Here is a 26,050-nt window from a genome sequence, read left to right on the forward strand (position 1 = left end):
TATTATATAAATTTTTTTAATTGAATATTTTTTTATAATAAAACAGTAGTCTGGTTATTGAGAAAAAATGAAAAATAACTGAATATAGGGTCAGTTGGAGTAAATTGGGGACAAAATCGCTATTTTTCACAAATTACGTAATTTTCTTCCTTTAAAAGGTAATATTTGCGGGTTTATTTTTTTTTTTAAGTTGTTATTTACATTCCCAGGATTAATTTTATGCAGCAGAAAAAAATTTATATAAACTTTAAACGCATGAAACTGACTGTACCCATTTACCCCCAAAATTTAGAAAATTTCATAAAATTTGGGGTAAATGGGGACAGCATAGTTTCTAAGAAAGTTTTAAGAAAAAAGTTTCCTTAGGTATATTACTGTATTAAGGGATGAAAAAACTTGAAAAAAAATTTGTAGTAGATATATAATAGTTGAACCAATTGAAATTTTTTTATTTATTTTTTTTTTTATTTCAGTATTTTGTCTCTCATTTCAAAGAAAACTGACTTAAAAATCATACCAAATTTTTTTTCTTATTCCTTATGACTCCCATAATAGAAATTCACTTGAATTTTTGATTTTTATTAATTTGGTTAATAATAACAAGCTGTCCTCATTTACCCCAAAAATTTGAAAACTCAGGGTAAATGGAGACAGCTTGCCATTATTAACCAAATTGACAAAAATCAAAAATTCAAGTGAATTTCTGTTATAGGAGTCATAAGGAATAAGAAAAAAATTTGGTATGATTTTTAAGTCAGTTTTTTTTAGAAATGTGAGACAAAATACTAAAACAGTTTGATTTTCAAGTTTTTCTGCATTGAGCGATAACTTTTTTTATCTTGCTGCCAATTGTCAAGATAAAAGCTTGGCAATACTCAAAACCTCTTACAGATGATCTGAGAATCCGAAGTCCGTTTTGCTCCATCACGTCAGGATTTTTTTCTAACCTCCAAAAACCTGACGGATTTTGAGAGGTAGGCTATTTTTTAAAAAAATTGATGGATTTACTTCAAACTTGGAATCAAGGGGTTTTTTTGGGTCGCTGATGACGAATTTAAAGTTAGATTGTCAAAATTCAAAATGGCGGCTCCAATATGGCGGACGAATTTTGTAAATATTGATGGATTTACTTCAAACTTGGTATCTAGGAGTTTTTTGGGTCGCTGATGACGAATTTAAAGTTTGATTTTCAAAATTTAAAATGGCGGCTCCAATATGGCCCCAATTCTAATAGCGCATTCAACAGAAATGAAAGAAAACTATGAATATATGAAACTAGTTTTGGATAAAATTAGATACCGAGAACACAACTGGCAAATTTGTGGAGATTTCAAGATTTTAAGCATACTACTTGGACAACAATCAGGTTTTACAAAAACACCATGTTTCCTGTGTTTGTGGGACAGTAGAGATCGAGCAAATCACTACATTAAAAAACAATGGCCAAAAAGGAATTCTTTCGAACCAGGTTCAAAAAATATAATAGAAAATCCTCTAATCGACCCTTCAATGGTGATAATTCCACCCTTACACACGAAACTAGGAGCAATTAAACAGTTTGTCAAAGCCTTAGATAAAAAAGGAAACTGTTTCAAATACCTGGAACAAAAGTTTCCAGAAATCTCTGATGCGAAACTAAAAGAAGGGGTTTTCGACGGACCACGTATTCGCGAATTGTTAAAAGATGAGCAATTTATCACCAAAATACATAGGAAATGACTAGTCTGGTCTGCCGCGCACGACACTTTTTTTTTGTGGGGCTGTGTAATTGAGATTAATCGGATTTTTCAATTTTTTTTTCATTTAATTTACGCTTACATTTTATTTACTATTTTAAAAAAGAAAATTTTATATTAAACAATTCAATTCACAGAAAAAACTTGGACTCATTTTTGTTGCAACTCATTTTCTTTTGGGTATCGAAATGAGTATGGGACAAACTTCATGTTATTCAAAATGATATTGGCTGGAATTTCAGATTTCTAAGTTGGCATCATAAGCAGAGTAATTTTGTATTTCAATTATTGTTTCTAATATTTCAACAACACCAGAAAGATTATTTTGACCAGTACGAATATTTAGAAGTTTTTAAATAAAAATTATTTATTATTATTTACGTAGATAATAATTAATTTCATAAGTTTTTAAATTTACCGCTATTATTTAAGTTGGCAGTACCGTTCCTGTTGTCAAAACACATGTTTTCATTTTTCTAACCTAAAAACATATTTCCTTTATTATTTTATTACGCGATTACAAGCAATTTTTAATCAAATATATTAAGTCTAGCGTGTTATTTACTTCTTTGTAATTATTATATTTCATGTTTTTGTGCAAAATTATTCGTTATTTCACAATATTTTTCCATTTTTCTTTTTCTCAAAATGAAACTTGCCTGTTTCATTTTGATACTTTTACCTTAGAACTCGAAATGAGACAACCAGTTTCATTTTTGTTGGGAATCAAATTGAGTATAGAATCTATACTCAATTTGAATTCAGGTTTTTTCTGTGTTGCAAAATTATAAAAAACAATAATAAAAAAACTAATCCTAATTTTTTTATAGTGAAAAGAGTATAACTATTATTAAATAGTTAAATTAAGTAAAATATATAATATAAATTAAGATTTTTACAATTGTAGTTCATATAGACAATTACGTCTTAGGTCTTAGGTTAGGTATAGGGTCATGGGTTTGATCCTCGTGGGTGGTAAATTTTAATTTAATTTTTGAAATTTAATATTAGATATGTGCAAGTGTATTGAGTTAATAAGAATTGTGGATAATATTAATTTTTATTGTATGTGCAATTTTTTTTAAGTTCAGAAATATAACGAATTGTTCTTACACTGAAAGAAATTTCATAGGAAAAAATAACAAAATGCGTATTACATTTTAATATATTCTTTTAGAATTTAGGGAAAAGTGTACTTTTTATTAAAATTCAATATACTTTATATTAAAGTTCCAACTTAAAATCTTTTTTCAAATATTAATAATTATTGTAGAAAGAACGTAAAAAGATTACCAATATTTGAAAATATTATATTAAATTCTCATAGAGTTGTTGCATTATATGGAATGTAGCGTTCTAATATTTGTAAAACTTTATACGAAAAATTCAGAATGTCGGAAGAAAAGGGAAAAAAAGTGGAAACTCGGACGTTTCCGTTAATTCTCGGGAGGAAGAGGAGTGAGACTAGGAACAACACATTCACACTTACGATACAGGTTAACACACATACTAATGAACACGCACGTTCATTTCGCTTATACATAGACATTACACGATCGCAACGAAACCTACACTTACAATTCTATACGCATAACGATAAATTTCGCTGGGGGTCGGCATATATCGATTTCTTATATACTAACTACTGAATATTTTTACCACTTGCGAGAAAGAAGTTTACTTATAATAACTTAATAATAAAAAATAGTTTACTGGTGCCAATGGTGTAATTTTATAGAGGTTACGCTGGGTTCATTTTTATTATTAATTGTTTATATAGATTTTTCTTTTTTTTCAGATTAAAAATTATGATTGTTATAAAAATTTTTATTGCAAATAAAAATCAAATAATTGTAAAGATGACATCAAAAAATAATAATTAATAAAAATAATAATAAATTTAATAATTATAAATGTTTTCTGTGGCACTATAAACATTTGAAACACGTGTGTTGACAGTTGATAGGTACGTTCTGCTGGTTAACAACACTTTCGAAAATCGGATCAAGTCGTAGAAGTTCGAGTAGGACACGAAGCCGCAAACAGACAGAACTTCGGTTAAATTCGTAGTCTCTCGGGAAAATCCGTGACTTTTAATATAAAGTTTTACAAAATGTGAAATAAGTATACGGATATATGTTATTTTTCTTACTATTTTGTGAAATTATTTATTATAATATTTCGTATTCTGTGAATTCATAAAGAAAATACTAATTTTTAAAATAAATATACTAATTTTTATTTCTTAAAATAATAGTTACTCTTAAATTCATTATATATTTTCATAAAAACTGTAATAGTAATCAGTATAGGTGCACTTTTTCCCTAAATTGTAACATTTATATTAAACTCTAATATGAGTTTAATACTTAGTAGTATGAATTTTCTTTCAGTGTATAAATTAAATCAATTAAATTTAATAGAAAATACTGGTCATCTGTCCAGCGCCAGGTCAGACCGTCTGGCCAGCGTCTGACTGCTTCTAGCGTTACACTTTTGGCCAGCCGCTGGCTAGAGTTTTTGGGCAGCTGCTAGTCTGGAAACTAGACGGGTCTGGCTAGAATTAGGCCAGCCCCAGAAAATTTTTCTGCAAGGGATTAAAACAGAATTTAATTAGTTCATGTAATCAGAAAAACCAGGTTTTTTAAAATTCGTCACTAAAAAAATTAAAATTTATTTAAATGGTATAACAGTATTTTTTAAGTTAAGAATTAATTTTTGACTTTACCGCGGCAATGCGACATCTATTAGATACCATTAGAACTCTGTGGTTGAAGCTCATTAAAAGATAATTTAGAAAATAATTATTGAAATAAATAATTGTTCTGAAATAATTATTTCAGAAAAATAATTAAGAATCAATAATAAATCAATAAAAATTAATAATCAATAAATCTCATCCATATAATTATTTTCTGCTCTTCAAATGAGATCCAACCACAAAGTTCTAATGGTATCTAATAGATGTCGCATTGTCGGTAAAGTCAAAAATTACTTCTTTATTTAAAATAGGGTAACTAACTCAATAATTGTTGGCACTATTATATACACTGAAAAAAATGTTGAGCCAGAGCATCCAAAATTTGTTTGACCCAACAAAAAAATTTTGTTTGTACTTAAGCAACCAAACTACCTATTCTTTAAATAATAAATTATATTACCTTCTATATCTGCAGATAAAAATATATGCAACTATATTTCAACACGGAGAGACCGCCGGTTGGAAAAATTACTAAAAAGATTTACAAGTAGCGGAAATAAGGTTACTTTGTCATACAGCATACTTAATAAAACTGTAGACTATAGTAATTTCTATTCCAATTTGTGTACAATTTTACTATAGTCTACAGGTTTTATTAAGTATGCTGCTAGTAGAATTTTCGATTTCCTACAGCAATATTTGACAATGTAACCTTATTTCCGCTACTTGTAAATTTTTTTAGTAATTTTTCCAACTGGCGGTCTCTCCGTGAATGTGTTACAAAAAAGGAATCATCATTAATTCAATTAGGAATTAAAAAATTAATATCACCCATGGTAATTATCATACAGTAAATGCATGTATGATGAATTTAATATTATAAATATAAATGTTTATAGTAAAATTTGGTTTTATGGCTTTTTATAGGACAAGTAAAAGAAATTAAGAAACATCTTTAACGTTTCGGAATCGGTACCGATTCCCTCATCAGAATTTATTTCATCTAAAAGAACAATGTTACAATTAGAACTATTTTAAGGTTATAAATTCAAAAAATGCGAAAAAGAAAAATACATACCAATTAATCCTGAGGAATTAATTTTAATAAATTAATAATTAATAATTAATTTAATTAATTTTTCTTTTCAGAAATGATCTTTTATTTGATTCACAACTATTAAAATTAATTCCTCAGGATTAATTGGTATGTATTTTTCTTTTTCGCATTTTTTGAATTTATAACCTTAAAATAGTTCTAATTGTAACATTGTTCTTTTAGATGAAATAAATTCTGATGAGGGAATCGGTACCGATTCCGAAACGTTAAAGATGTTTCTTAATTTCTTTTACTTGTCCTATAAAAAGCCATAAAACCAAATTTTACTATAAACATTTATAATTAATTGGGACATAAAGAATTTTAATTATAAATATATATATATACATATCTGGGCGCAATAATAAAATAATATAGGATGGAATTGACAAAAACTGATTTTCTCAAATTTGTTTTTTATTTGTAAGAAATATATAGATTCATAGTCAATTAAGATTAATTAAGAATAAGAAAAACAGAAATTTTTAAATTTATACAAAAATGTAAAGTTTAATTAGTTGAGAAAAATTAATAGTTTTTCTTCTAAAAAAAATAATTTTTTTTTATAATTTCATAAAATTAAGCAGAATGTTTACATAGTTTAATTTTTTTATTTTATTATAAATGAAAAAGAGAAAATTGAAATCATAAAAAATTACTCAATTATAGATTAAAAAAAAGTCAAAAGATCTAATGAATTTGCTTAAAAATTATGGTACTCGGGGGGTTTTTGGAGTCGCTGATTACAAATCCGATGTTAGTTATTCAAAATTCAAAATGGCGGACCTAATATGGCGAACGATATTTTAAAAAATTGCTTGGATTTGCTTAAAAATTAGTTATCATGGGTTTTTATGGTCGCTGCAAATCCGAAGTCAGAATTCCAAAATTCAAATTAGCAGATCCAATATGGCGGATGAATTATGACTAAAATATTGGTTTCTTTGAAAAAATATTTAATTTTTGTGCAATGGGTATCTTAGGATTTTTGGGGTGGCTAATCAGCCATTTTTAATTTTTCAAAATTTTAAGAATCTGACATTAGATTTTTAATCAGCGACCTCAAAAATCCCTAGAAACCCTTTTTTTAAAGAAAATACAATGATTTTTCAAAAAATCGTCCGCCATTTGAATTTTGAAAAACTAAAAAATACTGCACAATAAATTTTTTTGATCTGTGGTACTCGATATAATATTTAAATTTTAATAGATTTTGATAAACATTATATCTAGGATATTTTATACGAATTTTTGCTTAATAGAATTCTTATGGTACGATCACACCACGCAGAAAACGTACAAGAGTAAGAGAGACAGAAAATTCAAATTTAAATCTACTGACTCTCTGATTGCCTCTTACTGGCTGCCTGCATAGGCAGCCGTGAGCTGTGACCGTACCATTATGTATCGATATTGTACAGAATGCTTTTTATTTGTCCAAAATTCTGTGATTGAAAGGCATAACAGCATAACTGACATTTTTATCAAATTTGAGATAACACCAGATTCTAGTTCATTTAGTAATGCTTTCCAAAAATTCATAGTTGAAAAATCATTTATGTAACTATTTAAGTAGAAAATGATGAAAAACCTAATCGCATAACTGCACTTTTGGCAATAGGCGATAGGCATAAGCGCATAACTGCATTCAGAATAAAAAAACAATTGACGTAATCTACAAAATTAAAGTAATATTTTAAAATAAAAATATTATTTATTTATTTATTATTTATTTTTATCTTATAATAAGGAATTTCAGAAAAAATAAAATTTTTTATTAGTTTGACTAATTTTTCGATTTTCTCTTTTCATTAATTCTTTTGAATCACAGGTATCTTCATTCTTCTCGATATCTTCACAAAAAATATTAAATTTGAGAAATTACGGAAATGTAAACATAAAACCTAACCAATTTTATAACCTATTTTTAAAAAATATTCGTTTGATTTTTTTCATAGATACAATAAACATAAATAATAATGTTATTCTTTTGCCTTCATTATAATCATCTCCTTCAGATATATTTGTTTCAGACTCAGATTCGTACGTCGCTATTAAATCCATTTTGACAATTTATTATGACATGAAAAATAGAGTGAACTTGGTTACATATTTAAACTTTAACAGCATAAACACATAACTGCAAAAAAAACTTTCAATTTGACTAAGAATATATTAAATTCCATATGAATTCGTGCGTTTTATTAAATGTGATAAATGTATTTTAAAAATACATTAAATAATGAGACTAAATGCCGAATACCAAACACATCCGTTGATTTTCTGATTTGACAGAGCTAAATGAATATTAAAACTCATTTTTCTCAAAATCGTGACAAATGCAGTTGTGCTGTTATGCCTTTCAACCACAGATTTTAACGCGATTTTTAAAATTGACCAATCAGAAATTGTCAAAAAAAAATCGTGTGATTGGTCAATTTTAAAAATCCCACCGAAATCTTTATGTGGATTGTCTATTCGACCATTCCACAGTGGCCGATTTCCCGAAAAACCTGGCCAAAAATCGAAAAATGATACGATTTCAACCAAAATTGGTATACCCATGTTTTTTGGGCTTCTGAATTCAAATTTTACATTGGTTGTGTCAAATTCAAAATGGCGGATCCAAAATGGCCGTTTAGATTTAAAAAAACTTTGCTGAAAATCGAAAAATGATACGATTTCAATCAAAATTGGTATACCCATGTTTTTTGGGCTTCTGAATTCAAATTTTACATTGGTTGTGTCAAATTCAAAATGGCGGATCCAAAATGGCCGTTTAGATTTTAAAAAACTTTGCTAAAAATTAAAAAATGGTACGATTTTAACCAAACTTAGTATACTTACGTTTACTGGGTTTCTGAAATCAAATTTTACATTTGTTTTATCAAATTCAATATGGCGGATCCAAAATATTTGCTGGTATTATAAAATTGCGTATATGTGTTAGAGTTTATTTTTTTTAAATTACAGAAAGTGCTTAAATTTTAGTTTAAAGCGAATGCGAAGGAAGAAAAAGTCAGTCTTTCACGTTCAGTTGCACCGCCGGCCGGTGCAACGCGCTGGGTGAAATAAAAAGTGATACCAAAACTGCAGGGGCAGCTTGGGGCAGCTGATTTCAATTAAAACGAATCAAAAATATATTCTAGTTTATGATAATACCAGGTAGGGCGCGGATATCGGTGGATTTCACAACTATTTTCATGATTTACGTTGATAAAACAATACAAAAATCGTAGCCATGAATAGCGATGTTTAATGTCATTTTTTAAAAACTGTACGTTTTAAATGTGATGATAAATACATTCAACCTATTTCATACACCTCTGTTAATAATTCCCAAAAAAAGATATTCAAAAATCTGCTGTATATTAGTATATTTTCACTATTTTAACTGTGACGAGAATTTATAGTTATGAAAGGTTCTGAGTAAATCTCTGGCAAAGATCACTTTTACTTGTTCACATAATAAATTGGGTGATGAAAAAAGTGTAATTTTTTTTTTGCAAAATTATGCAGTGAACCCTCCTTTATAATATTCCATAATAAAAAGTATAAATTTCTAAAAAAAATTTTTTGACTTTTGGCCAGGTTTTTCGGGAAATCGGCCACTGTGCATTCGCAATTTTGGATAAATAAAAATTCGGCATTTTAAAAATTCGTTAATTCAAAAGTTTGTTACAACTCTACCCGTGTGGAAAAGTCGACTGGGCCCCAATCTAGTCCAAACTGGGTTTCCCAATGTCCAAAGTTGGCAACCCAGACAACGCCCAAACTAGGCGCGTAACGCTGAACCCAAAGATTTCCCAAGGTTGGAAAATCTCAGCTGGGTACAGATTGAGTTATTCCATTTTTATTTATAATTGTTAATTAATAATTATATAAATAATTTAACAACAAAAGAGTAAATTAAATGAATAAATATAATTTACTTTTAAATTAAATTGTATTAAAGATGACGACTAACAAACAATGTATATAGTAAAAAAAGTAAAAAAAATATTTATATAATTTAAAAATGAAATAATAGTGTATATGTATTAGATTTTCAAGTTTTGGTACAACTTATAAATGAAAATCTAGAAATAACGCAAACCTATGAAATAAAGAAAACTGCGCACGAGGGGAATCGAACCTACGACCTTATAGATTAACGCTCTAACCACTATGCTAACGACGCGTACCTGCAGACAAGTTTTAATTTCTCAGTATCAAAGATGTGAAAAATATCATTAGGTTAGACAATAAATTAAAATATAATCACTTACTTAATTTCATTTATTTTAATTTAACATTTTTACCAGTAATTAATAAGTACCAAAGTATAGTTGTCGTTGAAGTCAAAATTTTGTTCAATTATTATTAATAAATTGAATAAAAATAGGAAATAAATGATTGAGAGTGGGAAAGCCCAAACTCAAAAAACGACTAAGTTATTATTATTAATTAGCTTAATAATAATAGCTTAATAATAGCTTAATAATAGCTTAATATTAATATTAATAATAATAATAATAATAATAATTAGCTTAATAAATTAAAAACTAAGAACTTGACATACATTTTATTTATTCAGGGAAGGTATTATTTAAGCATTAATATAATTAACTAAAGTTTTCAATTTCCTTATTTTTCCTTAAATGTGAATTTTGCCCATATTGGCTTTTGGAAAAATCTCCAAACGGCATATAAATTAAATATAATTAACTAGTTTTATTATTTCTCAAGTTTTTTATTCATTTATAACAGAATATTAAATTAAATTTGAGTTTGGGAATACTTTGGGAAATCCCAGTTGGGGCCAGGTTGGGTTGACCCAAACTTTGCCCAAGTACAATGAAAAACAAACATTTTTTTCAGTTTTTCACAGTTGCGCTTTTTTGTATATTTTTTTAGCATATTATTTAAATAATAATTTAATTAACTTAATTATTTTATTTCTTCATTTTTCAAACTTTGGGAAGCCAAGTTGGGCCCAGATTGGCGCCCAGTCTCACTTTGGGCGACTTTGGGAAGATTTCCACTGGGGTATTAGTTTGGAAGAGAAATTAAAATTGTATATATATATATATATGAAATTGAAAATTCTGTTTAAACACTTTATTATGTAAAAAACTTTTTCTATACCCTATTGGGTTATTAATGTTTCTTATCTGTTTAGTATTGTATAAAAAAATATCCATTATAATAATAAATGAAATTTTGTTTTATACTTCTGTTATTTATACTCATCACCTGTTGTGAAACAAATAATCCTAATTTGTTTTATTAAATTTTTTTCTATAACTCTAAACATAAAGACGTTTATATTAATAAAAGAATAACAAATTAATAATTTTTATGTCAATAGTTTCTATAGGTAATTAAATTTAATAATGGATGATAGAATTTGATTAAATGGTGATTGATGATCATTAAATATGATTCAATTTAATCTTTTTATATAATTTCACAATATATTAAATATTTTCATCAGCCTTAAATATACCTACATGAAATAACGATGTCCCATTCAGTTATATAGAATTTTTTTTTTAAATTCATTTTCAGTTATTCAATATTTCATACGTGAAATAACGTATTTTAAGCGTTGTCATTATTATTATTATTTTATTTATTTTTTTTTTGAAGAAAATATTAAAATGTTAAAAAAAATTATAAATTTACTTAGTATAAATTTTTTCTTTAGTTTTTATACATCATTAGTTTTTGCCCTGCCAATTGTTGAAGATTATTGGCATGAACGTGCTGAAATTATTCGAATTGAAAAAAGTTCTTCATTTGGATCGGAAATTGTGTTAAATAAAGATGAAATACTTGTTAATCAAATTTTAATGAAGGCAAAATTGCATGAAATCGATGAAGGTTCGTATTATTTAAAATTCAATTTGAAATTTATAATATTATCATCTTTTTTCTTATTGTATTGTGCTGTAAAAATTACTCAAAATTTTAATTTTATGTATTTAAAAAAAAATAAATAAATAAAAAAGCAACTGGATTTGTATTTTTCATATATAGGTTTCGAAGATGAAGGCAAATTTCTTCCACGATCTAATTTCATGAAAGTAAAAGAGAAAATTGAAAAATCACAAGTTTTTAAAATAATTCAAAAACTACCAAAAGGTGGACTATTACATGCACACGATGTGGGAACCGTTTCACAGAAATATGTTTTAGAAAATGTCACTTATCTACCCAATCTTTATATTTGTGATATTAGTGGTAAATTGCAACTGCAATTTTTTAACATTCCTGATAATTCTTGTGAGTGGAAATTGCTCAGTGACGTTAGAAATGATGCAGAAAGTGAGAAAAAAATTAATAATCAAATTTTGCATCACATGTCAATGTTGACAGATAATCCAAATGAAATTTATCCTGATGGTTATAAAGCATGGACAAAATTTCAAAATCTCTTCTATTTCCTTGGTTCTTTCATGAGATACAAGTAATAATTAAAAATATTATTTGATTTTAAAAAAATATTTATTTTACCATCACTTTTATGAAATTATTTTCAATTATTCGAATTGATATATATGAAAGCTACACAAAAATTTTTCAAAAAAAAAAACAATTTTCTGAATGTAAAAAAAAACAATTAAGGAAAAATTATAAATAATTACACTCAGAAAAAAATTCGTTTGAAGCAACCAAATTTTGGTTAAATCAACAAAATAAATGCATTGATATACAGTTAACCAAACATTTGGTTGCATAAACTAAACGTTTATTTAGCTTAATCAAATTTTTTCTTTGTTCAAAAAATTTATTAAAATAAACCAAACAGTTATTTAGATCAAATAAATATTTATTTGAATTAAACAAATTTTGTTTGAACTAACCAAAAAAATTGGGTAAATATAAAAAAATGGTACATTAGGTTCAAACATATCTTTTTTCTGAGTGTAAAATAACAAAAGTAGAAACATCAAATGTAAAAATAACAATATTTATGTTTTGTTCAATTTACCATTTATCATGAAAATTTTTGTATAGCTTTGAAATCCGACTCAATTATATACACTTAATCAATTGATTTCATTTATTTATATTTTTAGGCCTGTTTTCTCCGACTACTATTATCAATTATTAAAAGAAAATTATGATGATAAAATTTTATATGTCGAATTAAGAGTGAGTTTACCTAAATTGTATGATTTGAATGGGCACATTTACACACCAAAAGAAGTTATCGTCATTATGAAGAATGTAGTCGACAGGTGTGTATTGATAAATTTAGAATCATTGTTATTGTTACATTGATTATTCATAATAATAACTTTTGTTGGCATTGAATTTTTATCTTTTAATATAATGGTATTCTCAAATTATCGATGAATAAACAAAAATTTATAATATTAGGGTCAAAACCATTATATTTCGATTAAGGTCGTTGTGCACCAATTTTAAAAAATTTAATAAGTACACAGAAAATTATAAGGTATTAAGATAAGCTGCAACGCTTATTATTTTAATCCAATTTTGCTTATTTTAATACCAAAATGGATTAAAATAAGCAAAATTGGATTAAAATAATAAGCGTTGCAGCTTATTTTAATGCCTTTTAATTTTCTGTGTACCTTCAGAATATTTTTCGGAAATATAATAATTAATTTAAAAATGTACTTTATTCTCAGGTTAAATCTGTATTTTTATCAAATTTTTTGTAACTTGAAGTTTGTTTATCTTTTATTTACATAAAATTTTGAAAACTATTTCAAATCTTTTAATCAATAAGAAAACTTCAAGTAACAAAAAAATACAGATTTAAACCCTTTCACAAATTGTTACTATATGGTCCCAAAATGTCCAACAAATTCTAGTCGACAAAATTTTCATGAAACTTAGTAGGGAAGAGTGGGGGAAAACGTGGTACCTCCAGTTTTCCATGATAGGTATTTCCATTTGTGTCACCTATTTACATATATCTTTTATATATTTAAATTTTATCTCAAAATAAACGATATGTATGTTTCGAAATCGATGTTTAACTTTCAATATATCATTTATTAACCATAACGATAAATAAACGATAAAAAATTAATAAAAATATGATTCATATTTTTAAACGAAATTTTTCATATTATATGAAAAAATTTCGTTTTAAAAGATTTAACTGCTGTTATTCATTATTAATATAATATATTTAGATTAAATTTATTGAATATTAATTATTTTCTATAATGTAAGTGATATATAATAATAATTGAACAAAAAGTTAAAGAATATTCCATGATTTATATATTTTCTTGGTGGTACCCGGTTTTTCCCCACCATCGGAGCAAAACGGGGTACTTTGCATTTTTTTTAAAAAGCTGGTTTAAATTGATCAAAAAAATTTTTTTCATGCAATTGACCTTATTTTCTTATTCTCTAATGTTCAAGGAAGAACTTTCAAAGACATTTGAACTAATTTAATTGCCCCACTCTCCCCTATATAAGGGTTTTCAGAGTCTCTAAATTCAAATATGACCTCAAAAAAAAAAAAATTCAAGATGGCGGATCCAAAATGTCGGACATTTTTTTTAATTTATACAAAAATCAAGTTCCATTTAAATTCCTTAAAATTTTAAAAATTATTTCCGCCATTTCTATGATTGTCAAAAAATAGTTAGACTGATAAGTAACAAAAAGAATTTTTTTTTTTTTCACAATAATTGTTAATTTTAAACACTGATTAGCACAGAATGATAATACACTTTCTCGTTTGCACAGTTCGATGTTTTTTTTACACTTTAAACCTACACACGTTTATGAATTATGACGCATATAACCTAAATCTAACTTACATTTAATTTTGACCTAGCTCAGCATCCGCTGGACCAATCAAAAAGTGTGCCACACATTTTTTGTTCGAAACTTTTTGACTATTTTTTTGGCGGTATTCCCGAACGAATATCTTGCAAATTTAATTTTTCGAAATTTATTCCGAAATTGTTTTCTAGTTTAGCTCAGCATCCGCTAGACCAATTAAAAAGTGCGTCATACATTTTTTGTAGACAACTTCCGGGTTAAGACTTTGTCACTATTTTCAAAGCGTCAAATTTCAAAAAATCACAAAATTTACTTTGATCTAGCTCAGCATTCGCTGGACCAATCAAAAAGTGCGCCATACATTTTTTGTTCAGAACTTTTTTCTAATGAGTTTAATGTTATTCCGTAGTGGTTATTTAGCAAATTTAATTTTTTCTCAACTTTATTTGAATGTAGCTCAGCATCCGCTGGACCAATTAAAAAGTGCGTCATACATTTTTTGTAGATATGTGGGACCTAGCGACGACCGTGATTTTTTGAAATATCAAATTAATCTCTCGGGAATAGTTTTAAAGTCTTAACCCGGGTGTTTTGAACAAAAAATGTATGGCGCACTTTGTGATTGGTCCAGCCGAGGGGGAATTTACTCAGGTAGTCAAGTGTACACTCTTCCTGTAATACTTGTGTAATAACGTGTAATACCGTGTAATAATGCGTTATTACGGTGCTGTAATAACGCAAAAAAGTCTGTAATATCTCTGTAATAATGTGTAATACTCTGTAATAACGTGTAATAACTTAGTAATAAGGGTAATATGAGGTGTAATACCGGTAGTCAAGTGTACACGTTTTTAACTAGCAAATTCCCCCTCGGGTCCAGCGGATGCTGAGCTACACACAAATAATGTTGAGATAAAATTTCGAAAAATTAAATTTGCCAAGTAATTCTTCGGGAATATCACCAAAGTTTTAATCCGGTAGTTTCGAACAAAAAATATATGGCGCTCTTTTTGATTGGTCCAATTAGTTAAAATTTTTAGTAATTCAAATTTTGTAAGGAAGAAAATTGTGCTTTTTTATAGTTAAAAAAAACTTTAATTTATTAATTAATTACAGATAAATGCGGTATATAAAATATTTAATAAAATTAATAATTTTTTTTTACAGATTTATTAAAGATCATCCCGACTTTGTGGGAGTAAAAGTAATTTACTCTAAACAAAGAAGACTCACTGAATCTCAAATGGATAATTTTTTGAATACCTTTAAAGAGATAAAAAATGCATTTCCATCGTTTGTTGCCGGTTTAGATTTGGTTGGTCACGAGGATAAGGGAACTCCATTAAGTAATTTTGCAAATCAAATTCTATCGTTAGGAGAGGATAAAGCAACATTTTTTCACGCCGGCGAAACTGATTGGAATGGATTTTCCACTGATGAAAATTTAATCGATGCAATTTTACTAAATACAAAAAGAATCGGTCATGGGTAAAAAGAAACCTTTTTTTTAGTTTAAAATTTTTATTAAAATTTAGAATTAAAAACACATTCATTGACAGTATTAAATTTAATAACACAGTTTTCTTGTGTGTATCAAATTGATACAAGAATTAAGGCCAGGTCCAAGTGAGGTAGCGCCATCTACATTGATACTAAAATTTTGGAAAATTTTCAACAGCCTTTTCTTGAAAACAAGATGGTAAAATGCTTTTTCCTTTATGGATAATTGATTATTGGCAAGATATATACCAGCTAAAACTTTTTTTGAGTTAAAATAATGAAAAAGTCGATAAATTAAATATGAGCACTTTTTTCACAAAAACTGTAACAGTACTTTCTCAGAAATTACAATCAAAAATGCAATTTCCATTTGGAAAATTAATAAACGCTAAAAAATACACGACCTAAGATTTACCAATCACGAAAATAACAAAAAAAAATGTTATTAAATATTTCACATATTGATACTGCTTTACTGATTGTGACAGCCCTTTGGTAGATTATGTATTTCAGGTGGTTAGCAACAGCGCCAATCTCCTCCTTTCGGCAAAACCGCGAAACGTCTGGTGACATACATAACCTGCCAAACGGCTGTCATAATGAGTAAAATATGTTATGTACTTTTTTTTTGTTATTTTTGTGATTGGTAAATCTTAGGTGGTGTATTTTTTAGCGTTTATTAATTTTCCAAATGGAAATTGCATTTTTGATTGTAATTTCTGAGAAAGTACTGTTACAGTTTTTGTGAAAAAAATGCTCATATTTAATTTATCGACATGAAATTTTTTTTCATTATTTTAACTCAAAAAAAGTTTTAGCTGGTGTTTATCTTGCCAATAATCAATTATCCATAAAGGAAAAAGCATTTTACCTTCTTGTTTTCAAGAAAAGGCTGTTGAAAATTTTCCAACTTTTTAGTTTCAATGTAGATGGCGCTGCCTCACTTGGACCTGGCCTTAAAATCAACTCATGCAACGTTTTCAATCAATATAAGGTATCAAATTGATCCAAATATTTGGATCATTTTCAAGAAATGATCCAGAATATGGGATCATTTTTTGATACCTGAATTGGTATTAAAGTATAACTGTCATGGCTGGCATGCTCTTATTGACAAGTTTATTAATTAATTTATTCACTGCACTGAATATTCAGATATTAAAAATACTTTTATTATGAATTTTAAGAAAGAGAGAAACGAAAACTTATAAATTGCGAGCAATTAAATAAGAAAAAATTTATTTCGAAATAAAATGAAATACACTAACCTTTATTTATGTTTATCACATAAGATTTAAGTTAAGTTCACAATCACAACACTTGAAAATTTTTAATTATTTTTATGGTTCAAATAATTATCAATAATTTATTTATTGTAAATGAACAAAATTTAAGCAATGCACACTTGATAAATATTTCTAATGCGTTGTCAATTAATGCAATTAATAATTTCCTATTACACAATATCATAATCGACATATATGACATTTGTAAACAAACAGGGTTGGGAAACAAGAGCCCAAAATATGTTCGTCCAAAGCAGAGTTGGGTAGGATTGAAATTCGATTTAGACGAATATATTTTGGGCTCTTGTTTCCCAACCCTGTTTGTTTACAAATGTCATATATGTCGATTATGATATTGTGTAATAGGAAATTATTAATTGCATTAATTGACAAGGCATTAGAAATATTTATCAAGCGTGCATTACTTTAATTTTGTTCATTTATAATAAATAAATTATTGATAATTATTTGAACCATAAAAATAATTAAAAATTTTCAAGTGTTGTAATTGTGAGCTTAACTTAAATCTTATGTGATAAACATAAATAACGATTAGTGTATTTCATTTTATTTCGAAATAAATTTTTTCTTATTTAATTGTTCGCAATTTATAAGTTTTCGCTTCTCTCTTTCTTAAAATTCATAATAAAAGTATTTTTAATATCTGAATATTCAGTGCAGTGAATAAATTAATTAATAAACTTGTCAATAAGATCATGCCAGCCATGACAGTTGTATTTTGATACCAATTCAGCTATCAAAAAATGATCCCATATTCTGGATCATTTCTTGAAAATTATCCAAATATTTGGATCAATTTGATACCTTATATCGAATCAAAACGTTGCATTCCAAAATGATACCATCAAGTTTACAGTGAAAATTAGGTTTCAATTGATTTAATTTTTATTAAAAGTTGAATTAATTGTTGATAATTTAAATTTTACTATAAGTTCTTTTAAATTGATAATTTTACATAAATTAATTTTCAGTTTTGCTCTACCGAAACATCCAAAATTAATGGAACTTGTTAAGAAAAAGAACATTGCAATAGAAGTGAATCCAATATCTAATCAAATTTTAAATCTTGTTTCGGATCTAAGAAATCATCCGGCGAGTATTCTTTTTGCGGAAAATTATCCTGTGGTGATTTGTAGTGATGATCCCGGACTATGGGGGGCAAAGGGATTGAGTTATGATTTTTATGAAGCCTTCATGGGTATAATGTCGAGGAATTCTGATTTGAGAGCATTAAAGAGGCTTGCTTTAAATTCAATAAAATACAGTTCAATGGACACTAATGAAAAAGTAATGGCTTTAGAGATTTTTTTAGAACAATGGAAAAATTTTCTACATGATATTATTAATAAAAATGAATTAAATTTTAAAGATAATTCAGAATCCTCAAGGTCACTATAATAACAATTTAAAAAAAAAAAATTTTAAAGAATATTATTATTAATAATATCCGATTGGAAAAACAGATACGAATTTTTAAAGAAAAAAATTTTAAACTTACAAAAATTATTTACTTATACAATTTTGCATATATCAAAATTTTCTTCATTTTGTTTCCTTAAAATTTTGCAAAAAATGATCCGATTTTTTTTTAATTATGATTATTTGGTAAAGGGGAGGAACTGCTGAAATTTTAATCCATTGAAATTTTCGTTGTAATAAAAAAAATTTTTTTTTCTTACAGATTTAAAGAAAAAAATATTTTTGACCATTTTTGTATTAAAAATCATAAAAAAGTGTAAAAAAAATTGTCTATGAAAAATATTAAAATTTGTGGAAGAAATTTCAATTTCAATTTTTTCTGAATTACAAAATTTGTTCCACAAAAGAAATTTTCATTAAAATTTTTTTGTTTCTTTTAATTAATCGATTACAAATATAATTTTTCTTTTCAGTGATAATAAACATAATAAAACAAATATTTTATATTTGCCATAGAAAAATAATGACAAATTTTACAAATTAATTTATATATTTTTCAAAAATTTTATTATATTTGTAAATAATGTGATAATTTTATAAATATTTATAAATAAAATGATTTTCCATAAATTGAAATTATTTTATTAAACTTATTAATTGTAATGAGAAGAAACGAACAGATATTAAATAAAAAAAAGTCAAGATCCATATTTTTGAGTTTTTATAAACAACTTTTAATTTAAATTTTTTTTCCGTAAATGTGTTAGCAATTTTAATTTTAACCACTGGAATCATTAAAAGTTGAATTTAAATAAACCCACACAGCATCGAAACTTTCCCAAAAAAAAATTTATTAAAAATTTACTTGCAAACTTCGCAGTATTTAATTGCAAAATTTGGTGAAAATTGTGTCTAAAGATTTACATGTACCCTTAAATATAAATGTTGACGCCAAAAAGTTGACTGAAAATTTTAATTAAATTTTCATGAAAATTTCTCGTCGCGAAATTTGACTAAATAGTTAAATTTAAATTTCATGAAAGTTTTGTCGGGAAAATTGACTGAATATTAAAATTAAATTTTCATCGTAAAAAATCCACTAAATTTTTAAATTAAATTTTTGTTAAATTTCGAGGCAAAAGTTGATTGAACATTAAAATTGTATAATGATGAAATATATTTTTTTTTTTGAAAATATTTGTAAAAATAAATAAATAAAAATAAAAATTTGCATTTTGTACAAGAAATATAAAGTAAACTAAAAAATAAAAATCTTATAAAATTTTATAAAAATTCTATATTAAATTAGAATTTTAAATAAAAATTTTTGGTATGAAAATTCAATTTAAAAAATTAACATCAAAAAATATTCTGTTAATTATAAAAAATGTCGATAGTAAATAAAATATTTTTGGTTTTTCTTCAAATTAAAGAAAAAAAGACAGTGAATTATTGTTATGACACAGAAGAATTTTTATTATCATTTTTGATACAAAACCGAAGTCCAAAGGTCAGTCGAAATGTGTGATCACAGATGGGGGTGAGGATTTGTGCGGTTGTCCTCGAGAACGTGCTGAAATTTTTTTTGTTTTTTTTTTTAACGCTTTCGAGATCTCAGCAAGTATCCAGCAGTTTCCAAATTTAATGCTCTGAAACAATTTCATCATTATTATATGATAAATTTAATTTATTTGATTCTTCATTTCATTTCTGTCATTTTTTTTTTTAATTTTTTAAAATTGATTTTAAATTAATTTTGAATGTGATAATTACCACACAGATTTTTAAAAAAATTTTAAATTTAATTTTTAATTTTTACAGTTAAAAAAAATTGTGTTTTTTTTAAATTTCCATTTTCAGTTGTTTATTTGTTCTCACCTTTCTTGAGGTGATATGATACTGCGTTTTTCCCTTTTTTCTGGTGTTACTCTACTTCCGTCGCTGGATACGAGCCTCGATGGGTTTCCTGGAGGTCCGATAAAATCTGACGGCACGTTCGTCAATAATTTTTTTCCCTGCCGATTTTCTTTAGCTTTTCTTCTTACATTTAGATCTGATGTTACAACAATTTCGTCAAAGGCCTGACCGACGAGTGCTAAAAACAAATGATAAAAATATTATTATTGCGCATTTTTTTTTTTTTTTAATTTTATTATTACCATTGAATTTAAAATTCAGTAATAGTAAATTTTAATATTTAAAAATTTAATATTCTATATTAAAAATTATGGATCCCCGAACCCTGCTATGCAGGGAGAGTAAATAAAATTAAAATTATTATTAAAAATTAATACCGTTTATATATTAAATAAATTTAAAAAATAAAATTTAATATTTTAAAATTTAATAATAATATTTAATATTTGAAATTTTTATTGTTAATAAAATTTAATAATAATAATTAGAAAATGTTTTTAAAAAATTATTTTAAAATTAAATTAGAAAAATTTTAATGTGAAAGAAATTTTTGATTTAATTCAGACTATATTCAAGTAATTATTTTTCTAATTATTTTTATATACTTACGTTTTTTTACTGATGTTTGACCCCGAGTGTTGACTATTAAACAAACCAAAGTGATCACCAAAAGTGCCAAAACTTTAGCCATTGTGTTACCAAAAAAGAAATTTCCAAAAGTTTTTGTCCCCTGAAAAAAGAAACGAAAAATAAATTTTATTAGATCTTAATTTCAAAATAAAAATTTTTAATTATAATTATTTATTATTGTTTCTATAAATTTAATTCAGTATTAAAGTACTCTAATTATTTATATAATAATTTTTATTTTTTATTTTATTTTATTCGATTCAACAAAACACTTGGAGATTACTCTCTTTATTGTGTCTGACCATGATGGATTTTTCTACTCAAGTGAACTTGACTCTCACTTATTGTGGTTACGATAATAGAAAGGTATAAGTAAATAATAAATTATACATTTTTATAATATAACAATTAGTTAAAAAAAAATTTATAAATAAATACAGAAAAACAATCATTTTTTTTTATTTTAATCTAAATTATAATATTTTCAGAGTTTTTAATTTATATTTTCAAAATAAAATTACTTTTCATTTTCTTCCTCAAGGCATGTCTGATCGTAACGGACATTATCTACTAATCTGACAGAAGTCAAATAAAAAATTGTATTCGATAAACTTTTAGTTTTGCAACTTTTAAAAATAAATAATAATTTAAAGATTTGATTTTTTCATTTTTTTCAAATTCAAAAATTTTTATTTTTTTATTTAATTTACTATATGAAATAATTAAATTATTCATAATTAAATTATGAAATTATTAATTAATAAATAATTAAGCGAATTAAGAAAATAAAAAAAAAAGTTGCAATAATTTTCAATTTTCAATCTTTTTCTTTACTATTACTGTTATCAAAAAAGTTTTTGAAAATATTAGAAAAAAAAAATTTTTTTTGATAAATTGAAATTTTTAGCTTTTTAAATAAAAAAAAATTCCATTAATTTAAAAATTTCGCATACGTTTCTGAGTATAAAACCGAGTATAAAAAATGACACTAAATTTTAAAAAAAAAAGTTATTTAATAATAATTATTTATAAAAAATAATGAGTAAACAAAAATAATAATAATAAAAATTATTATTGTTATTATTATTATTATTATTATTATTATTATTATTATTATTATTATTATTATTATTTTATCGTATTAATTTAATTTTATTTTATTTTTTATTTATCATTATAAATTATTATAAATATTAAAAAAATAAATAAATAAATTATCTATTTGTAAAATAAAAAATATAATATTATTTAATAAAAATTGTTTTAAAACAAAAATTATTTCGAAATATTACGTTCAAAGACAATAAACCTATTTTTTTATTTTTAAACTGGTCAACTTGATTTCATAAAAATTTTTTTTTTAAGACAGCTAAAAATTTAAATTGTTTATAATTTAAACAAACAAATTTTTTTTTATTCTTATATTTTCAGAAACTTATTTTGATTACAGTAAGAGTAAAAAAAACATCATTAAATTTTATTTTTATTTTAGGTAATCCATTTGAGAAATTATGAGATTCTGATCCATAAAAAATACTAAATTAATAGAAATAAAAAAAATCTGAATTTAAATTCTTTTTTTTTTTTTTAATTAATATAACAACAGCTATATTGGAATGAAATTTAATTTTTATTAAATATGAAGTTATAAAAAAAGAAAATAAAACTTCTTTATTTCACAAAAGAATATCGCTTACATCGCAAACTGAAAAAGTTGTATATGATTTTAAAAGGGGCACTTTCACTTCGCTTATAATAAAAAGACGAAGTATTCCATCTCAAGTTACTTTCAAAGGAGGGAAAATTTATTAGAGTGGAAAATATTGAATGTCAGAGCAAGAGCAAATTTCTAACTATAAAGTTGACTTCGTTTTTTTTTTGTTTTTTTTTTTTTTAATTTTTAATAAATATTCATCAATAAAATTTTTAAGCTCAACAAAGGAAAAAATATTTTATATATATATTTTATTTTTTTAATTTATTTTTAATTTTTTAAAACTTTTTCTATTTTTTTTATTCAATTTTATATAATTGTGAAAAATAAAATAAATAAACAAAGAAACTTAGTAAAAATAATTTTTTGTTTCAAATAAATTTTATTTGGCGACAAAAAAAAAAAAATTTCTATTGAAAATAAATAATTTATTTCGTTTTAAAAAACAAATTTATATTTTTCTTTAATTTAAATAAATTATATTTTGATTCAACAAAAAATTTCTCTTAATATTATATACATGTTTATTTTATGTATTAAATTATTAGTATTGGAAAAATTTTTCAATTATTATTTTATAAAAAATATAATAATTTATTTCTAATTTTCTATATTTTTTAATTCTTGTAAAAAAAAAAAAATTGTAAAATTTAATTTATTTCGTCTCAAATGAGAATTAATATATATCTTTCACGTATGTAACAAAGACTTTACTATAATGTAACATTATTATGCATCCTCATGAGTCACTGACCCCTCAAGCCAAAAAGCCTGTTCAGATTCCAATCCCTTTGATGAAAAATATATTCCGAATCATTGAATTCCAAAATATTTAAACTGATTCTATACAAAATCGTATGAAAATATTTCTAAAAAAAAAAAATTTGTAATAATTTTTTTAAAAAGTTTAGAATTATAAAATTAACAAAAAAAAAAAATGGAAATAGATTAGAAAAAAGATTTTTTCCAAAATGGAAAATAATAATTAAAATCTAAAATTTAATAAAATAAATAAAATAAAAAAACGCTTTTTGCAATGAAAAAAAAATCCTTTATAATTATGCCAATTTCATATAAATATGCTAAATATATAAAAAAAAAATTTGCAAAAATAAAGAATTAAAACATTGAATTAAAAAAAAAATATTCAACTTCCATTTGAGAAAAAAAAATATTCCAAATTCTAAAAAGTGAAAAAATCTATATACTTTCCTGCTTTTTTAATCAGGATCCAAAATAAGTGAAAAAAAAAATCTTTTCAAACCTTCATAGAAAATTAAGGATGCACAATAAAAGTCAACGATTTCAAATTGTCACAAGTTTTCAAATATTATATTTGCAATTTATAAATAAGAAAATTTTTATATTTTTTTTTTTTTTGAAAAGTTAATATTGAAAATAAATTATTTATAAAATTTTTTTTTTTTTTTTTTGAAATAATTGTCTTGTATAAAAATTGTTTGTCAAATCACGATGAGAAGAGCGAACACGATTTTTCACTTACCGATAATACCCCAAAGATACTTTTCGAGTCGACAACCGCACGAGAAATGTGAGCACAATAGTTGAGGAGCCACCAAGAGACCGCGGTTGCATTTACTATAGTTAAAAACAGGAACAAGAAAACTACACCAGGATTGTGCTTTAAAGCCGGACAGACCACTTTCTATTTAATTTTTTTCTTCCTGCGACTGGCTTACAGACCAACACAGGGCCGTATTATTTTTGGTGTACATTGAAAAAAAAAACATTAATTAATAAAATCAAACAGTTCTATTCGAGGAAGTTTTTTTTTTTTAAAAATTCAAAAATTACATTTTAACAAAAAAGTAATATAATTTCAAAAATTTTCATTTCTGAATATTTCTTTATTTTTCATTTTTTTTTTTTTTTTTTATTAATAATATAATTGTAAAATTTTAAAATCGATTTTTAAGTTATTTTTTTCATATTTTATATTTATATATAATTTTTATTAAAATTTTCATTGTATTTAAATTTATTTAATATTAACAAATTAGAAAATTATTTCTAAAATATTCAGTTGATAATGATAAAAATTTCATTTTAAATTTTATTTACCTTTAAATAAGTATTTAAATAAATAAATTTAACTTTATTTAAGAATTTTTAGGATTTACTTTTTACTTTTAGGAATTTTTTCATTTTATTAGAATTAATAATTTTATTATAATTATTATTATAATTATTATTATTATTATTATTATTATAAAAAAATTATATATTATTTTTAATTTTTAGAAACTTTTCATTGCATTTAAACTTTCATTGTAATCTTTTTTTTTAATTTTCCTTTTCCATAAAATGTAACTTTCTTGAATAAAAAAATAAAATTAAAATTGTACATTGAAAAAAAAAATTATTTAATTTAAATAATCAATTACTTGACTATTATCAAATATAAATATTTATTTGAATCAAACAATTTTTATTTGAATTAAATAAACTGTATTTGAACCAATAATTTCTGTATATTTGAAACTATCATTTAATTGAATCAATTAATAATTATTCAATAAAAATAAATATATATATATTTGCGATAATAGTCAAGTAACCGATTATTGAAATCAAAATAAATTTATTTTTCAATGTAAAGAATTAATTAAAGTTGAAAAAATATTTTGCTGGTTATTTTTTTTCAGATTTATTCTTATTTTTATTAATTAATTTATTTATTTTAAAATAATTTTTTAAATATTATTATTTTTATTAAATTATTATTCAATTATTGTTATTATTATTATTTATAAGAAAATATTTTTATTATTGAAAAAACTAAAATTACACAAAAAAAAATTTATAAAGTCCTGAAAAGTGATAAAAAAAAATTATAGGTTATGTTTATTTAATTTTTACCAAACTTTATAAACATAACCTATAATTTTTTCCTTCTTAGTTTCGTTTTCTTGAAAGTTCATCACAAATATATAATAAAAGAAATTTTTGAAGGAAATAAAAAATATTTATTGATTTAAAAAATTAATTAATAAATAAATAAATAAAATATTGATAAATATATAATATTAAATAAATATTATAATTGGAAAGAATATGAATAAAATAAATAAATAGATAAATATAATAAAATATAAAAAATAACAGAAAAATAAAGGAAAGCAGATAAAATTATAAATTTTAAAGGGGCCCTTGATGAAATAGCTACGTAACTGTTAAGATCGCGTGTTCAGATTGCGCGGTCATTGCACGGGCTTTTCGAATCCCGATTTCGCATTTTTCCTTTTTTTT

The 26,050-nt window shown here is 24.4% G+C and overlaps 2 protein-coding genes across 3 annotated transcripts; one reads left to right on the plus strand and one right to left on the minus strand.

Annotated features, from left to right (window-relative positions):
* The first annotated feature begins 30 nt into the window (after positions 1 to 30).
* LOC127285769 (adenosine deaminase 2-like) lies at positions 31 to 18,710 on the plus strand. Of its 2 annotated transcripts, XM_051311957.1 has the most exons (6): positions 31 to 158; positions 11,223 to 11,398; positions 11,555 to 11,984; positions 12,598 to 12,759; positions 15,461 to 15,781; positions 18,072 to 18,710. In XM_051311957.1, exons 2-6 carry the CDS (start codon positions 11,368 to 11,370, stop codon positions 18,496 to 18,498), a joined length of 1,371 nt encoding a protein of 456 aa, XP_051167914.1. In that variant the 5' UTR covers positions 31 to 158; positions 11,223 to 11,367; the 3' UTR covers positions 18,499 to 18,710. The 2 variants fall into 2 exon arrangements, with proteins under 2 accessions (XP_051167914.1, XP_051167906.1); XM_051311949.1 differs by lacking the exon at positions 31 to 158 and having other exon boundaries at positions 11,052 to 11,398.
* Positions 18,711 to 19,968: 1,258 nt separating this feature from the next.
* Positions 19,969 to 24,451, minus strand: LOC127285847 (uncharacterized). The gene is made up of 4 exons (XM_051312062.1): positions 24,285 to 24,451; positions 21,046 to 21,166; positions 20,398 to 20,614; positions 19,969 to 20,168 (listed from the first exon to the last, which is right to left on the minus strand). Exons 2-4 carry the CDS (start codon positions 21,125 to 21,127, stop codon positions 20,117 to 20,119), a joined length of 351 nt encoding a protein of 116 aa, XP_051168019.1. The 5' UTR covers positions 21,128 to 21,166; positions 24,285 to 24,451; the 3' UTR covers positions 19,969 to 20,116.
* Between the last annotated feature and the right edge of the window lie 1,599 nt (positions 24,452 to 26,050).

This window comes from Leptopilina boulardi, unplaced genomic scaffold, assembly GCF_019393585.1.
Source record: "Leptopilina boulardi isolate dan_hultmark-lab unplaced genomic scaffold, ZJU_Lbou_2.1 LbouV2_121, whole genome shotgun sequence".
Taxonomy (NCBI): domain Eukaryota; kingdom Metazoa; phylum Arthropoda; class Insecta; order Hymenoptera; family Figitidae; genus Leptopilina; species Leptopilina boulardi.

Bases quoted from the DNA above. Each gene is read 5' to 3' on its own strand.
- LOC127285847 (XM_051312062.1), bottom strand. From the start codon at position 21,127: ATGGCTAAAGTTTTGGCACTTTTGGTGATCACTTTGGTTTGTTTAATA. The intron at 20,615-21,045 runs GTAAGTATATAA...ATTTGTTTTTAG, and splicing joins TCAAACATCAGTAAAAAAAC to CACTCGTCGGTCAGGCCTTT. The intron at 20,169-20,397 runs GTGAGAACAAAT...AAATTGTTTCAG, and splicing joins ATCATATCACCTCAAGAAAG to AGCATTAAATTTGGAAACTG.
- LOC127285769 (XM_051311949.1), top strand. From the start codon at position 11,176: ATGTTAAAAAAAATTATAAATTTACTTAGTATAAATTTTTTCTTTAGT. The intron at 11,985-12,597 runs GTAATAATTAAA...TTATATTTTTAG, and splicing joins GGTTCTTTCATGAGATACAA to GCCTGTTTTCTCCGACTACT. The intron at 12,760-15,460 runs GTGTGTATTGAT...TTTTTTTTACAG, and splicing joins ATGAAGAATGTAGTCGACAG to ATTTATTAAAGATCATCCCG.